General features: G+C 39.2%; 1 protein-coding gene across 1 annotated transcript in view; it reads right to left on the bottom strand.

The window, feature by feature from the left end:
• LOC128739945 (ecdysone-induced protein 78C) overlaps nt 1–18,787 on the bottom strand; it is a 56,344-nt gene that overhangs the window by 21,445 nt on the left and 16,112 nt on the right. Inside the window, exon 2 of the mRNA XM_053835446.1 lies at nt 16,055–16,282. Within this exon, the coding sequence (XP_053691421.1) occupies nt 16,055–16,282 (228 nt within the window). The remainder of the gene's footprint in view (nt 1–16,054; nt 16,283–18,787) is intronic.

Raw genomic sequence — 18,787 nt, 5'->3', positions numbered from 1 at the left:
TTCAACCTGGATTAAAGCGTTGGGGACCAAACGAAATCAGGATAGAGCAGTTTGAAGTAGGAATGATCCCTATCGGCATAATAATGGTGGAAGACAAGGAGTGTTATATGCGAAGAGAAACCAGAGGAGTCCGGAAAATGGTCCGAGAGGATTCCCTAGTCAAATGGTAATAGGAGATTACGAATAAGAATTACGAATGCAATTCAAATACAAACCAATAACCATTTAAGTCACCTTAAATGCTACACAAAAACTCGTGGCGGAATATGCGCTTATGATAATACTTGTTAGTTACCTAGGCTTACTGCCTAGGGCCTTTCACAATAACCACAATAAATCTATTTGGTTAAGGTATTACCTTTTCTAATGCACTGTTAAAATAACAGGTTTATTGCGGTTTAAATAGTAATCACAATAAGATCAATTTTCTGATGCTACTCTAGTGTATTGCTACGCCAATGCATAGCTATGCTTTGTTGTGGGATTTTGCGCGCAGCCAACTAGTTTTATAGTGATAAGTAAAGCATCTGTTTAAAGCATGTGTCTGGGCTTACTACTGTAATTTGAAATGATTTTCTTAGATTTTCACAGCAACCATTTTCGCAATTTCGTATTTGCGTAAATCGATTTTAATGAACAATTTCATTTGGGTTTTGTGCCTGGTTATTATAAACATTTTAGATGGCTCGTTCACCTTGGTACTGCTTAAGATCATAATAAAACTGCTGGTAATGTTTATTGCCACAATCATCTCTTTATAAAATTTAAGTAAAGCCTTACATTTGTTAGTTGGGAGGGAAAAACTCTCATTCAAGTTTAACTGATCGCTTTGAAACTATAATAGGATTTTGTACAATAAAACTTAGATGCATTCAGATAGTTTAAAAACCTGGTTCTAATTCTCAGCTGTAGTGTGGTGCTCTATGGTCCTAAGCAAGTTCAAGTATATGAGACTTAAAAAAGATTTATCAGGATGGTTGTAACAACAATATAGAGATCATCAAAAAGCTAATAAAGCTAAACATTCGTTGGAAATGATAAGCAAATGCCTAAGAGTTGCGCAATACTTGTTTAGGTCGTAGTTAAACCGCTTGATGAAGATTTTCATTTGAATTTAAAGAATGCGCTTTATTACGCTTTATTATGTACATATTGCCTATTGAGAGCGTCTATAAAGGTCGTTTGAACAGGTTATTTTAATGATGAATTTTTTCAACGCCGTTTGTTGTTGCCAAAAAAGAAATGGGCTTTGTATTACCGCAATAAAATTCGCATAAAAATGTTTTCACAGTATAGAAATTGTTACTTGGAAGACACTATTCAACGTAACAACGATTTCATTCTGGGCTCTGATGGTGAAAGTATTTTATTGCCAGTCGTTGGGGATATCGAAGCTTTGTAGTCGGTCTTTCACAAAACTGCTTGCTGTGAGCTGAATCCAATTAATTATGTCAAGAAAAAAATATTATTTATATTTTTTTCTAAAAAAAATTATGAATGCCTAGTTTAGACTAAGCTCAGTGTTACTAGGTCGATAAACCATTTTCCCGCTGTCTAGAGGTTGATTTCCTCCACAATAGAAAGTCGTATTTTTTCGTTTCTGGGACAGAATGAATAATAATACTATTCATCACAGTTAGGATGGCATTTGAAATCTCGCTGATCTGTTAATATTGAGTATTTTGCAAATTTCCTTCATTAGACGAAGTTTTTTGGTTTTAGAAACAGAGAAACAGATATTTTCACCACGTAATTACTTATTTCTAGACAGTTCATTACAGTATTTTGTATGGACTGTGCCCGTTTGTGATGGTAAGTTGGAAAGACGGCCTTTTATTCTCTCGCTGATCACCTTCCTAACTGTCGCGCGATCCTGCATTCTGCCTGCCCTTCTTGTTTCTAGTTCGTTAGTAAAATTGAGCCTTGCCGCCACAGATTCTCAAACTTCTCGCCATTGTGACAGCTCTCCTACAGTGCCGCGATGCCGAGCTTTTGGGGTTCTAGCTGTTCCAGCAGTACTCTTTTGTCAACTACGAAAACCGACGATCTGCAGCTCTAGGTATCAAGTATCCATTCCATGTTCTGAGTAGAATTTTCTTGATTGCTCATAATAAGGTAGATAGATTTCCTTACTAGGGCCACACTACCGAGTCTCCAGATGAGGCTGCTGTCTCAGCTTTAATGCTGAGACAACACGTTTCTTAATTCAGCTGCCTGGTCCGGATCAGAAGCTGTCGTGAACCACTCGTAACCTGGAATACAATCGCTCACTTGATTGAAAAACTGTACTTGGTGGAGAAAGAGCCGCCTTGACATGGGAACAGGCAGCCAAGGCTGACAAGGCTATTCCTCGCAAACAAGCAGCATGTAGATCAAAGCACTACATATAGCGAACTAATTGATGACCAGTGTGAAAAGCAAAGGGCCTAATTTGCTTTCTTGAGGTACACCCGATGGATTGGAAAGCAATTTCGATTGCTTGCTTATTAAAACCAAGTTGAAGTTTAAAAATTATCTCTTAATATCATGTCGGAGATAGCTTTTAAATACTCTTTAACTCTCTGTCCCATGGTAGCACAGGTGCTCCATGACTTCCGATACTAAAATTGGCCGGGAAAATTTTTGAGGCATTCAAATATGGATATTTTGGTTTTATAACGTAGTAAAAACATTGTTTAACAAGCTGTATAGTTGCGTTTGACCAATTGCTAATTTATAGCTTTTTTACATGATCAAAAACTGTAAACCAACAAAACACCCCTGGGACAGAGAGGGTTAACAAATAACGTAAACGCGTTCATTTCGCCGTTTGTTCAGATTTCTAAAGATGGGCATAGGCATTGTCATCCATCAACTTTATGTTTAAAAATTTGAAACGCCACCAACATTTTATAAAAAGGCTAGCGGAAGAATTTGTGGCTGGTCTTAGTGAATTTGTGTACTTTCATGTTAGCGCAGAGTGAATTAGCGTCGCCAGCAGTGACAAAGTATCATCGTCAACAAGTAAAATCACTAGAGGGTAAAGAACTGTCTCCGCATCAGCCAGTAGCGTGCCTTTCTGCGACAAAGCCATCCCGTCTGATGTGGTGGTCTGTTGGTATATCGGACAGTTTTGTACTCCTTGCCTTTTGTTGGAATATCGACCGACCGAACGACCGACCCGTCTCTACTAGCGCCCCGTGTACTGCGCGCACGTTCTACTGCACCACACCATTGGTTCCGCCACCGCTTGCCGGTAGCGCAGTGCAAGCAGATCGAAAAATTTATTGCACTGTTATGCAAATAAAATGCACTTTTCATAGTTTTAATTACAGAGATGCATCAAAGCGGCGCGGCGACTGTTGTACATAGCTGTCGCGCTGTAGCGCGACCATGCAATTTGTCCACCAACACGGCTAAACTGATCTATCCCGAGCGGATATTTGCATCGTAGCTACTGTCTAATGATGAGCATTTGATGAAATGGAGTAGAAAGTGTTTGATTCTATTTTGATTGGATCAAATATATGTTTTTCTGGTTATCCGTTACTTGTAATCAATGATTGCTATTTAATCAGTTCGTTGTTTAAACTTATAAAGCGCTCAAATCGAGAATTACAATACCTTTCCAGAAGCAAACTTAAATCGTCGCATCCGTAATATATAAGAACAGTAACGATTACAGAAATACAAAACGACCCGACGTGCAAGTTGTAATTTTACGCTATGAACAGATAAATCTATTTTAAAATTTATTAGAATTTGTCCAAACAAACAAATACTTCTCGCTTACGGACTTCTGCCGTTCCCGACTGTTGAACAGTCTAACTATTTCCAAATGCGGTGGGATGGTTCAACAGATTTATTGCTGTTTGCTGAAAATGGGCACTGTAATGGCTCTTGGTTAGATTGAATTGAATTTGTAGAGTGCATTCGTATCCTACTGGCATAGGTATATAGCAAGCCGTTAAAGTGAACAATTTAACACTTTATGCGGAGCTGAAACATGGAGTTTATGGAAAGCGATTATTACATCCTGCGGAGATAATAACCGAAATTGGCGGAGAAACGGGCAATAGCTTTATGCTTCTAACACGAACCTTAAAAATAGGATAGGTTAGGGTTTTAGCATAAGCACAGTGAACGGCCCGGGGTGCTGCTGTTACTCTATGATTGACTAGGGTTGGTGAAAAGGTTTGCCTAGAACAGTACGGTTTCATTTGTTATGCAATGCGAGGCCATATTGCCACATTCCAGTATTTTTTAGCCCGTAAACAAAAATTCATCAAAGCAAAGTGTGAGGTGCAGAAAGAAAGTTATTATCGGTTTTCAAGTCACAAGAAGCAACTAAAATGATTTTGCTAGAAATTAAGATTGACTATAATTGGATATATTTATTTTTTTAAACCAATTAGCTTTCAAAAATTGCAAAATTTTGATGGCGCGTTGATTTTATCCACCTATTATACCAATATGCACAATAAAATTTAATGCGCATATGCTGCACAGCTACAGAAACTACTTGATATCTATTTTAAAGTTAACGAAATTGGCTGACTAATTTTGGGTTTTACCAGAGCAAGCTTTATGCTCTATAGCTTTGTAGAACAAAACCTAAAAATATATTGAATTATGGTGCTGGCTGTCAAGCAGCGAAGAGCATAATTGATGTTACGGTTGTTTTTAACAGAGCGTGATAAGACTAAGACTACTTGAGTATTCGTAAAGATGTTATAAAAACATTCTGAAGAGTGGGCCACCTGGTCGAGAAGGCAGTTTTATACCGGTTATCAGAAGGTGGAGTGCCAGTGAAGTTCATAGTTTTATTCGCAGTCTTTTGAAATTGGTCATGAAAACCACTAGAGGAACGTAATCAGACTTAAATTATTACTTGGGAAGAATTCATGTCTAGCAAACTCAAAAAAATCAGAGGGGTTGTGTACAAGACACGACCGCATATATAGGAGACGCAGGCCTACGTAAGTCTCTTTGTAGTAATAGTAGCATGTATTCATGCTTGTAATCATTCGATTCTTCAAGTATACATGCTATATGCAACATATATACATGCTACATGCGTTGTATGTAACATTTATCAAAGTAGTAACATTGCATACGTTCAATTCTCAAAAGATTGTGCATTTGAAAACAATTTAACAAAATCAAGAACACAAACTATTGCTTTCCTGCTACCTTACTGAAATTAGAGATTGTTTTTATTACCCATGGTTCCCCACGTTGAAGGGATGTTACCAATTTAATCCTATTTTATCAACAGCACATCTTTTCAATACACTTCTAATGAAACGGTAAGCATGCGTATTCACGGGAAACTAGCAGTCATTGACTTTTCGTTAGAAAGCCCAATTTCGGAAGCAGCTTTTCGGCCCAAAAGCGGGATTGTGTTTATAAAAATGTATATACTGCATTCTTCTTGCCAATCTGAACACAGCGAATATATTTTCATAAACCGAATTTTTGTTTCAAACAAAAAAACTGCTTTTGAAATTGGCAGAATCGATGATGGCTAATTTCACCTTCATACAGAGTCGTATTATAACCGAACACTACAGCTGTAGCACATTTTTCCAACACAGATATCAAATTCGCCGAGGTTTAATCGTCTCGCAGTAAAAAATTTGCGATCTTTTGGGACAACGAACTTGTGTCATTTTTTCTGGCACACTTCCCTAACACAGACATCAAATTGGACTAGGTTTAATAGCATTCGTAAAAAATCTGTTGGCACGAGGGGGCTTTGTCACTCTTTCTGGCGTACTTCCCAAGCAAGGACATCAAAATGGCCTAGGTTTAACCGCGGCGTTAAGAAATCTTGTTGAAATGAGAAGACTTGGTCGCTTGTTTTGGCTTACTTCCCAAGCACAGATATCAAATTGGTATAGGTCTAGATCATCGCAAAGAATCTTCCAACCAATCACGAAGCGAGAATTCTGGTAAAACATAGGTTTATTATTTTCAATTTTTCAATAGTTCAACATTAAGAATCCATACTTTTCTTCTTTTGGGTCAATTCTTAGAAGATTTTCCGATCGATTGGTGTAAGAATATTGAAAATCGATCGGAAAACCGCTGAGCTATTAGCGCTCAAAACCTTTCATTTTTCGTGACGCTCGCATTTTTCGTTTTTTTGGAATGACACCCTATTTCAAAACTTGCCGTAAGACGTAGTCCTACGTCAACAGTTGACGATGTAGCGAACAAAAACTAAAATATTTCACGCCATTATCCCTTATACTAGCGTAATATGCCTGCAACTGGCGTTAGCTATTATACGAAAGATTGAAAAGCTGGTAGCATTGTTAAGAAAATTTTTAGCATGTACTGAATGCACGCTTCCACGATAGCGCAAAGCATCTTTATATTGCACAGAGATTATTGTAAGTCGATTATACTGTTAATTGTTAAATAATTGAAAAATCTGTTGACAAATGTTACTTTATTTGTAGTTGATTGAGAGAATTCTAGTTTCTATTGCTGAAAGACTGTGTAGTACTTGTTCCATATTCTTACCGTTATCATTTCATTGCAATGCATTGGGTTAATATTTTTTAATTTTCCAGTTGTTTGCCGTCTTCAGCGGATCGCGTATATCAAGATCGTCTGCGAAAAACAATTTACAGCCAGGCGGTACCGCAAAACAGACGTCATTAAAAATATAAGGCATAGTGACAGTCCTAAGTTACTTCTCTGTGGAACTTCAGACTGATTATAGAAGCAGTACGATTTAAAGGAGCTTAACGTTACTGATAGCTAACGATTTGTGAGGTACGTCTGAAGCCAGCAAACGAATACGTCATATGCACTTAAACAATTCATTTTCCGAAGAATGCAGTCAGTGGTAACTTTAAAACTGTGTTTATTGTATCTACTTGAGCTGCAACTTTAATTTGACGAAGGTAAAATGTACAGAACGATGGAAGCAAAACCTTGGGCTAGACCATCTTTCAAAGACTTGACCTTTCTTTACCGACAGACTTCGCAGCCAATGGCAGTAGATTTGTAGTAATGAAGCGTTTGGGGATAAGCCATGTTGCTCTATGGAGACAGATTAAACGGCAGTTTTGTGACAAGGATTCATTGAATTGATGCAAAAATCAAAAACGAAGGCGTATCAAAAATGAAGCGTATCCTGGTGAGAACGTGTTGCACCAATCGAAATAAATGACAGTCGGAGGGCGCAAAATCAGGTGTAGATGGGGGGTTGGGTAAAATATTCCAACTACTATTCTCCAAGTAGTTTTGGAGCAATAATAATAAAATTGGTGGACAAGACACAAACACGTATCACTCTTACAACATTTAAAGATAAAAACAATATTGACAAAAATTATTTTTACCTACGAGTCGACCGGTTTCAGGCATTCTATGCCTATCATCAGGACGATGCCGATGTCCAACTGATTACTTATTGTTTATCTGGTTGTATCCACGTCGAAGAGCGGGAGAAATTGTTAACAATGCAATATAGCAGCATGTGGCCGAGGATTGTCATGATGGAATATTATAGATTTCTGCCTAGTTGCATATTCGGTTTGGTTCGGTATGTCAATGCTCGCTTCAAACGTGTCGTTTGTAATTGGTGCAGGTTTACTGTAATGGAATTATTTGACTTTAGCAGCTCATAAGAGATTAATCCACTTAATATGCCACAGTTTGTGGTACAGTGGCGACACCTGGTCCAAGCATTGTATGTAAAATCGGTATACAGTCGCTCCGCAATTATGGGTCACTTAAACACACTTTATCACTCATCTCACTACAAAATAAATTATTATCCGTTTTTAAAACTCCTTCCGGTTCGTGTTTGGTTTATCCATCTTATATATACTTGCTTGCATGAACGACCTCCCATATATTTTCTGTGCATAAAAAAGGGTATCGGAAAGATGTCAAAAACTACCATTACCACTTCCATTCCATTTGTGCCACTTCCAAGTTATTTGAACTTATAGTCATGACTCCTCTTCGATAAACACCTCAACGGCGATATAGCAGCAGGAGACGCAATGGAAGTTAACCTCGGAGTACCTACAAACGACAACAGCGTACCGGCTCCCGATCTCGAAGAGATCCGACGAGAAATCGGTCTGCTGAAGAATAATAGAGCCGCCGGGAAGGACCGACTCCCGGCAGAACTCTTCAAAAATGGCCAAGAACCGCTAGTAACGGCACTTCACTGGCTGATTTCAAGGATTTGGGAAGAAAAGAAACTATCGGAGGAGTGGGTGGAAGGCGTAGTCTGTCCCATCTACAAAAAGGGCGACCGGCTAGACTGCTGTAACTACCGCGGCATTACGCTGGTCAACGGCCCCTACAAGGTGCTCTCCCAGATTCTGTTGCGTCGTCTATCCCCAATAGCAAGAGAATTCGAAGGGCAGTATCAGGCGGGCTTTATGGGGGCCCGTGCTACTACGGATCAAATTTTTACTCTCCGACAAATCCTTCAGAAATGTCGAGAGTACAACGTGCCCACGCATCATATTTTCGTGGATTTCAGAGCAGCATACGATACCGTTGGACGCGAACACTTATGGCAGATAAGGCACGAGTACGGTTTCCCGGACAAACTGACGCGGCTGATCAAAGCTACTCTGGAGTGAGTGATGTGCTACGTGCGCGTTTCGGGGACACTCTCAAGCCCTTTCGAATCGCACAGAGGGTTACGGCAAGGGGATGGACTGTCCTGTATATTGTTCAATATCGCTATTGAAGGTGTGATCCGGTGTGGGCCGGCCACGTCGCAAGGATGCCGGACGACTGTGTAGTGAAATCCGTTCTCTTCAAGAACCCCACCGGCACCAGGAATAGAGGGGCTTAACGTGCTAGATGGTTCGACCAGGTCATTCTAAAAAGGGGGTAGATGCATAAACCTGAAGACTTGATTAATTGTAATCTTGCAACCAAGAGCTTTCTTTTTGACAACCCAAGATATTCCTAAATCATGCCGCAAATTTCTAATCCAACGCATCAGCATTTGTGACTCGAGCAGCAAGTTCAACGTAACGATTTGGGTTCTATTACCAACCCATAAAATGGTAATGTTGGCAAAATAGTAATAAAATATCAGTGCAGTTCGATTGAAATCAGTTGAAAACTGGCCAGAAACCATAAACTTAGTGTAATATCAACATTATTTTCTTTATATTTTCATTTCAACAATGTATTTTCTCTTCAATTTTGTTTTTAAAATAGGTATTATATTATCTTACTTTTATTTAATTTGACCCATTATTCAGGCTTCACCGATTTATTCTAAACAATTTTGTTCCAAAATTATCTTATATTTTAGAATGGACGGCAACACTCGCGAGTTCGATTACTTTTTGAATATTGCAAAAAATTCTGTTTAATTTGTATGAGAGCCTTCCCCCTTCCAGAGGGGAGCGGAATCTCAATACGCCATAGAAAAAAATTTTGCCTCCAGTAACCCCCAAATTCATTTGCTTGATTAATTGTCGAGTTATGGGGAAATTTGTATTTTATTTGTATGGGAGCGAAGAAGGAGGTTTCTCAATTTACCATAGAAAAATTTCTGCCTCCAAAAACCTTCACATGCCAAATTTGGTTCCATTTGCTTGATTAATTCCCGAATTATAAAAAAATTTGTGTTTCATTTGTATGGGAGCCCCCCTCTTCTAGAGGGGGAAGGGTCTCAAAACAACCAAAGAAAAAAATCCTGTCTCTTGAAACCCCCACATGCCAAATTTGGTTCTGTTTGCTTGATTAATAGTCAAGTTATGAGGAAATTTTTGTTTTATTTGTATGGAAGCCCCCCCCCCTCTTAAAGGAAGGAGAGGTCTTAATTTACTATAGAAAAAATATCTGCCTCCGAAAACTTTCACATGCCAAATTTGGTTCCATTTACTTGATTAGTTCCCGAGTTATGAAGAAATTTGTGTTCCATTTGTATGGGAGCCCCCCCTTCTAGAGGGGGTAAGGGTCTCAAACCATGCTAACAACATTCCTCACATCAAACGCAACATGTATGCCAAGTTTCATCAAAATCTGTTGAGCGGTTTGCGAGTCTATACCGGACACACGAACAGCATTTCATTTTTATATATATAGATAGATAAAGGTATAGGAATTACTTGAAAAACCGAAAATGGAAAGAAGGTCCTGCGGGCCGAATGTCAGGTACCATTCGACTCAGTTTCAAAAACTGAGCATTTTCTGTGTGTGTGTATGTGTGTGTGTGTATGTGCGTATGTCACACTTTTCAATCTCACTTATTTTTCTCGGAGATTGCTGAACCGATTTTGATGATCTTAGTATCAAATTAATGGTCTAGTTGCTCCATAGGTCGCTATTAAACTTCATATTAATCGGACTTTTAGTTCAAAAATTATGTATAAAAATACGCAAAATAAGAGACTTTATTTTCGTAGCGGTCCCTCAACCGATTTAAAACAAAATTGATTGCAAATGAAAGGAGACCTTTTAAAAGCTATAACCTCCAATTTTCATGATGATGGGCTGGTGGTTTGAAAGTTACATAAAGAAATGTGAAAAAAACCCGAATTAATCTACTTAGCGGTGTGATTTGGCCTTTCTACTGCGTTTAAAACACATTAATCAAATGACAAACATTGTAGACTTTATTATTAATTCAAACATTACATTATTAAATCACATCTTTCAAACGAAACCAAGTTATTGAAAATCGGACGATTCATTCAAAAGGTATTCAAACATTTAAGCACCGTATTTTTTTTTTTGAGTGGTTTTAACCCAAAGGGTCATTCACCACTGATGTGAAGATAGTTGTTCATTTAGATAAACTTATTATCCGAAATCTTGATCGGCATTCATATGTAGAGCCGACCCTGAGAGCAAGCACGCTCCTCACGGCCGCGCTAGCCATTTCAAAAGAGACAGGTGAAGCACACCCTCAGGATCGCCGACGGTGTTTGACCAGCGATCGAGGGCTTTGTTCTAGTTGGTCCTCTACCGACTAGTAATAAATGGCAAGCACCGTAATAAATATCCCCTAGTAATAAATGGCAAAGCACCGTATGTTAAACCATTCAAAATGTGTAAAACCAGAATATATCAATCAAGGGTCGATTGTGTTCAACGTATGTGTGATCTATGTGCGTATGTATGTATTATGCGTATGTGTATGTATGTGAGCATGTATGTGTGTACAATTTGCACAATTTTGCAATTTGCATTGAAATACAAGATAAGTGAAAAATATTTCATTTGTCATTTTCATCACTAGCTGTTATTCACGATCGGACTAGAAAAGCAGAAAAGCGAAGAAAAGCGGTTGATTAAAGCAAATTCATAGGTATAGTGGTGTATAGAACTGAAAATGCTAATAAATAGATTTTCTCATATAAGTTTATGCAAATTTCAAGCAAATTTTGCGTTTATCGGATCGCTCATGCCATCAAAACAGACTAGCGCTGAAAAAACCATTATTTTTGCCATTCTCAAGCATGTATCTTAGCGCATCAGCTTAGCACAAATCGGTTGCCGGAATCACTAACTAGCTAAATGTTTTGAAAATTTTCTTTTCAATGCTTTAGTTTCGCCGTAAAAAGTGGAAGAGAGAAGACACGAAGAGAATCTCTCATTGTTAGATACGTCGAAATGAAAAAGAACCCGAGAAATTTCTAGCGGACAACATCGTAAAAACGATACAATCAAACCAATGACTATTTTAAAAGAAGTTCCAGTTTTAATTTTCAAGCAAAAACAATTATCTAAAGAAGAGTCAACTACGAAGGTTCAATTTCTCTTTCTAATATTTCATATCTAATGCTACCCAGTTATTTTTGCAATTCAGATATATTACAATTTTGAAATCGAGCATGTAAGTAAAGTAAAAAAGGAAATATTCACACAATATTTTTTTAGAAATGATAACGAGATGAATGTTGTGTTTCAAGATGTCAATCGTAAGCGGCTTATCGGCCTAAGGCTTATGGCGTTTAAAAGCTGCAAAAGGCATTAAATCGCATAATCTAGGAGGCCATTCACCGAACACTTTTTCAATGAATCAGTTGTGGCATGTTGCGCCGTCTTATTGCAACCACAGCATCTCCACATTCAGAGCTCTGGTAATCTGGTACAAAAAAACCCGATGATCTTGGACCTGTTACATTATGGTCATTAACTATTATGTTCTGGCTGGCATCTTTTTTGAAGAAAATGAACCAATGATTCCACCGGCCCAAAAAAACAGCACCAAACAATGTCATTTTAGGTTATAAAGGTGTTTCAGCAATGGCACGAGAATTATTTTCACTCCAAACGCGGTAGTAAATATTGCTTACGTTACGAAACAGCCGAAATCAATATGAAATGATCCCCCTCGCCTCGCTACGGGCCTGTTTCTTAGTACTGTGTTGGGTGACGTACGTAAATGTGTAGTTAACTTTTGTCGCATTATAAGTTTTATGTTGTGCTTTAGATAGTAGCGCTTCTAACGGAGGGATAACTGGAGTGAAGTAAAATTAGAATTTTTATTTTTTCAATAAGTAGCGTTACTAACAAGAATGATGATAGGCATGAGAATTTAAAAAAACAACTAAATAAGAATTTTCTCACATGTTTTAAGTTTAATTCAAACAAATTAAAATAGGTGTTTTGAAATGAATGCTGAATTACAGTCAATTGAATTTAATCGTAAGAAAAAACGTAAATTTGCGGATCGATGCAAAAATGGAAAATAAAAGAGAAGCATCAATTACTGACAAAAACAGGCGGCAAACCATACCATTATCTGTATGTTATCTCGCAATTGTTCGAAAGCTTTCTGTAATTTGTGAATTATACCATGGAAAAAGTATCACTATAAATAAATTGCAAATTCGTGGACTTTCATCGGCTGGCTGATTATGTTGGTCTGCAGAGCCGAAGTCAATACAAGCGAATAGGGAGCCCCATTTTGGGATGAGCCAGTGGGGACCATGGAGATTTCCATGGCTAGTGGAAGCGTTCATGCTTCGCTGGAGGGATTCAATTATGGTTATTACCTACCGACCAAAAGCCCGGACGCAATCCGGATGGAGTAATGAAAAGGCAATTACGGTGTCGGAAATATAAATGCATCTACTGTTTTTTTTTTTGGAAATGGAAAGCAGCGATTACTGCACGAGTAAATTATGTATTTTATCGATGATCCGTTTAATTGCACACATTCAATCGTTGCATTCACATCGGAATGGTAAAATGAGTTGGCCTGGAATTATAGTTTAATCCAAAGGAAATTAATGAAAACTCTAGTCGGTGAATATCGTTTCAATAGACATTCAACTCAAATGGTTTAGATTAGATTTTAATTTTTTGATTCAACTTCATGGCCACAAACTAAATTGACTGTAACACGAAGTTCCGCAGCTGTTAAGCTCTAGCGCTGCACTTTAGTCTTAATTGCAATTACGGTAGAAAAATGGCCGCAGTAATCATTGTTTTTATTAGAAGCATCAATCTTTTCCACCAGTCCAGCAGTGCCACTGAAAAGCCAACTTTAATCACCCAGTAACAGTAAACAGTGGCAGTAAACATTTCCATAAATAACAAATTAACACACAATCTCGGACTTGCATAAATCTCTAGGCAATCCGCGTATCCTTAAAGCGGTACTTTATCCATATAGTCTCTGCGTGCCACACTGGGGTGGAAAACGGCCTAGCACAATCACGAAAACCAAAGCTCCCGAGGGTGTTTTCTGCTTCCTTCAACTGGCGGTGCGGTGGCTGTATGTTGCACTATGACGCGTCTATACTGGCCAGAGCAATGACCGTTGGATGTGGTTGATCTGAAGGGATTTCTCGGATAGCAGTGACCAATTGAGGGAGGTGTTTGCGGGAAAAATATAACGGATAAGAGAAAGCGTTACCGTAAACCAGCGAAATGAAAAAAAAAGTATTCAATTTTTACTTGCAGAATGTGTTGTCTTAGAAGAAGTGCTAGTTTTGGACTGACAATAGCTGTGTTTTAGCGTTAGTGTACATTTAATCGTCTTTATACATTTACGCCAAAAGCAAGTTGTCACTCCAAAACCAGCTATTTTCAATACACCATTGCAAGATATCAGCCAAAATGCTCGAAAACAAAAGTAAAATTGGAGCGTTTGCATGGATCACATCAAGTGTAGTTGTGACTCTGAAATTGCATGAAATTTTCTTCAAAAAGTATTCTTATGTATGTAACATTGGAGCGGACCCTCGTAATAGTGAAAATTTAAACAACAATTGTTTTGATAAGTAAAGAATAACACTCAACTGTTCAGAAGTTGCCTGGAAAATTATAACTGTTTACTAGTCTCTATACAAAGGGAATGTTAGTGACATTAAAGAACTAAGAATTTTATTCAGATTGCACTAAGTTAAATAATCCAGAAGCTTAGATTCGAGGCTCAATTAAACAACTGTTTAAAAATGTTGTCAATGAGTGTATAATGCGCTATAAAACTCATCGGCTTTAACAGTAGAAATTATTTTTGCCACAAAAAACTTAAGGCCATAGGTACTGCGCCTTGTTTCCTATTTTAGATATGCAATTACCACACGCATGGATTTTGTTTTTTTTTCTAAATGATCAACGAAACATCCATAAAACTCAAGCTTGGAACTCGCCACGATTCAGTAAACTGTAGAAAACATGTTGCACTCCAAATTCGACAGAAAATAACCTCAAACGAACGTTTTCTACAAATACATTACCATTTCCGTGTAAGCATGTATAAAAATACATACAAATAAAAATATCGAAATTTTATTTGCTTTTAGTGGCTCTATTGTGCCATTTCAAAGTATTCATCGTCCGTAATTTCGTCAGTGCGTCAATTTTCCCCATACGCGAGTCAATTTTCGCCCATTTACGACGCAATTCTTACGGTCTTCTTCGACTCTCTATATCAACAGTCAATGCCGGGTGTATCACATAAACCACAATCGAATGGCGCTACGAGCGTCGCGCTCCTTTCTGCCTGCCGTTGGCCGTTCATCTTTCATCCTTGTCCACAACCGGTTTGGAAAATCTGAAGCTACGGATCTACGGAGGAATAGACGAATCAGCCAAGACGAACAAATGATCTGCAAACGTTGCTACATCTTGTAATTTTCCCATGATGTCCCCCGTCTTCTATGCTAGCGTCCTCTCGCGGGGGTGGTTATTTCAGGAAGTGTCTGTTTCGTTATGACAGTATTGTATGTATTCGAGCGAAAGGAAGACAGTTTGCCGCCGGATACGATGCCGCACTGTAAACGAATGAACGGTGAGAGGAGGTGGGGGGCTGGGTAGATCGGGGACGTTGAAAGCTTTTTATTTGTTCATCCAACCGGCTGACAGAGGACACGAGAATGAGTTCGTTCTATATTTCGTACGGTCGTAAGCTCTCCGGTTTGGGCGAACGATTTTTCTTGACTCGTTCTTGTTGGATCTCGAGAAAACATTTACACTATGTAAATTGGAATTTACGCCTTTTTGAAATATTGGTATTTATCCGGCGATGGCTGACGACGGGTGGTTTTATTTGTTTTTCCCTGATTTTTGCTGTGCTTTCACGCCCCGCTGGGGCAGCATTATTGATGTTTCGGGTCCGGTTATGCTGCTGCTGGTGACCGGGCTGGGAACGAGAACCGTTTGTTCTAATTTGATAGACATTTATCATTTTGCCGCCCAAAACTTTCCGGCGGCGGAAGCCAGTCGGAAGGCGGGGAATGACGCATTTTGTGCGAACCCATTCGACGTTCGGATGGGTCGATGACCTCTGAACGCGATATAATGTGCTCTCGGTTAGACTGAATATGGTATGGAAGTAATCTGCTCTAGTCGCTTATGTGTATAGTTGATGGAGGTGCTGGTATAAATTTCGCAACGTAATTTATGACAAGTGATTTCTTTGGAAATTGGCAGCTGATTGATACTGCGAATTGCATTTTGATAATATATCTTTTGAAAAAGTCATACCTAGTTACATAGTGATTGGTAACGATTATTTAACGAACAATTTTGGATTGCCAGCATTTTGATTGTACTCTGTATCTCTTTTCCCAGGACAATTGAAAATGATAAAACAAACAGTTGTGCTACTTACCGTCGCGGCTCATTCCAAGCTTTAGGCACTTTTGCAGTCGACAGTACTGACACCGATTTCGGTTAACTCGATCCACGACGCACTGCTTATTCCGGGGGCACTGATAATTGACCACTGAGCTTTGGGAGCGACGAAAAAACCCTTTGCAGCCTTCGCACGTTATCACGCCGTAATGTACTCCAGACGATTTGTCGCCGCATACTTTGCAGGGGATGATTTCGATTTGTGCTGGAATGAAAGAGGAGGAAACAGAATTTGTCAATCAAAGATGGAAGAAATTACGCTATGGTAAGTTGGCTGAAAGAATATTTAATTTAAATTATATAATAAATTAGATGTTTTGGCTTAACTCGAAAAATAAAAACTAAAGCAACTGTTGATTGAAGAAGTATTTTTATAATATATAGCACGTAATTCTCAAAGAGAACTGCGTATAAATGTCGAAAATGTTTTGAATCTTCTAATTCTATAAATTTGGTTGAAATAACTGTAACAGCAGGTAAATTGAGAAAGTCTTTACTCTTGTAATATTGTTCTGTGGAAAACAGCGTAAGAAGGGTGACATTAGGCTGCACAGACACGAATGCACCGCAATGATGTAAAGTGTCTTTAATAAAATAAACAAAGGAAGACCGAGGGAAAAGTGGCTACGACGCTGCATGCGCTTGGTCGGGAGGTCGTTGCGACCGGCCAAATAGTGAAAAAATGCCTGGCGAATATGGACATACATGTAAGGAAGCGGCAGTCCCGTCCACTGGTCTCGGAGCTGCAGACAATGACACTGCGGCATAAGCTGAATAAGATGGTCAAGACAATTTTCCCGGCGAATCGCGATGTGGCGGTGGTGATAGACGACGAGACCTATTTCACCCTGGATGGCAACGACTGACAGAGCACTTCGTATTTTACTTCTCCCACGAAGGAAGTGAGCTCCGAGGTGAAGTTTATTTCACACACCAAGTTCCCCAAGAAGGTGCTGCTGTGGTTGACAATCAGCGAGAAGGGAATGTCAAAGCCGCTCTTCGTTCGCTCCGGATTGGCCGTGAAAGGGGAAATTTATAGTACGAAGTGCCTGCCGGAAGTTGCGTTGCGCTGAGTCAAGAAATACCATAAGGGCGAAGACGCGGTGTACTGGCCGGATCTGGCGTCGGAGCACTACTCGAAGCGATCGTTGGAGCAAATCGAGCGGCTGAATGTTGAAGTTGGTGAACCCGCCCAACGTCTCCCAGCTGCGTCTCTTCGAGAATTTCTGGGCAAATCTGAAGCCCTACTCCAACAATTTTGTCGCGAAAACTGAGGAGGAATTGATAAATACAACAAAGGAAGAACTCAAAAACATGCCTATACGCATGTTTTCGTCCGCCATGGCGAATGTTCCGGTTAACTGCCGAAAGGAAGCTCGTAAGGTCGCAGAATTTTTTTCAAATAAGCTAATATAATTACCTTCCATGGGAAATTTATCAAACTCAATTAGTTGTCTTAGTTTTTTGTATCACCATCCGAAAAAAGTCGATTTTTTAAATGCATACGTTAGGACGCTCCATTCTAGACACAGCCTCTGTAGTGACACTACTAGTGTGGAGCTCATGTACGTAAATCTGGATGACTGGAAATTCCAGTCTGGAATACAAGCCGATTAGCGATTGATTTAGCTTTAGGTGAGGTATATGCTTCTTGGCTGAAGCATCTTGCGGAGGAAGGAGGAGGCTCGATTTCCACGTTGAATGCGTCGGTAAATCTCCTTACTCGTATTATTGTCGACGGTGACTGGGATCTCTATATATATATGAACTCATCAGCCACTTCCAGTTCATCGCCGTCAATAGTCACTGTCCGTCGGAGGCGAGTGTTGTTTCCTGTGGTCCTTTCTACCATATGTTTGGTTTTCGACGCTTTGATGTGTAACCCGATCCTCACAGCTTCCGTTTTTACTCTGGCGTAAACTTCCTCCGTCGCCCCAAGGTTTATAGTAATGACGTCAAGGTCGCCTAGTCGTAGGTCGCCGGAGTTGACTACTTTTTCCGAAGCACGTTCCTCTCGTTTTGATTCTCGCTCGCCGGATTATATCTTCACTTGCTTTAGTGGCGACGGTCCGTTATTCATCCTACGCCGAAGGAATTATGACTCTCCAGTACTATCGGTCCTGGTCTGCCGTTCTCCAATCTCTCAATCTAATATTATTTGGCACAACTCATTTTGTTTTACTGAATCGTACGCAGCTTCAAAATCCATAAACAGTTGATGAGTCAACAAGTTGTACTCCCGGAGCTTATCAAATAACAGACGCACGATAAACATGTGATCCGTTGTGGAGCCACCCTCACAAAACCAGCTTGGTAAGACTCCGCCAAGGACTCCGCTGACGATCTCAGTCTACAGAATCTTATAGGTGGAACCTTATAAGCACTTTATACACATTATTGAGCAATGTATTGCCTGGATAGTTTTAACACTCTAGCCCATGTTCTTTTTTGAAAATAGAACAAATGAGGCCATCCAACCACTCCTCTGGCATTTGTTCTCCTTCTCAGATGGTCCGGTGGATCGCTACGCACGCTATGTCCGAAGGTACTTATTAGTTAACTCACATGCACCTCAGATTTTTCTTCACAGGATATTAGTATTAACCAAAACAATTAATTTAGAGAAGGTCTTAAAATATTCTATCTTGGGTTTTTTGAAAAATTCAATTTTCAAGGTTATTTAGGGGTCATCCCCTCTCAAGAGATCATA

The sequence above is a fragment of the Sabethes cyaneus genome, chromosome 3 (genome assembly GCF_943734655.1).
Source record: "Sabethes cyaneus chromosome 3, idSabCyanKW18_F2, whole genome shotgun sequence".
Taxonomy (NCBI): Eukaryota; Metazoa; Arthropoda; class Insecta; order Diptera; family Culicidae; genus Sabethes; species Sabethes cyaneus.
The sequence above is the reverse complement of the archived record's forward strand: the minus strand, read 5'-3'. Positions and strand labels throughout refer to the sequence as shown.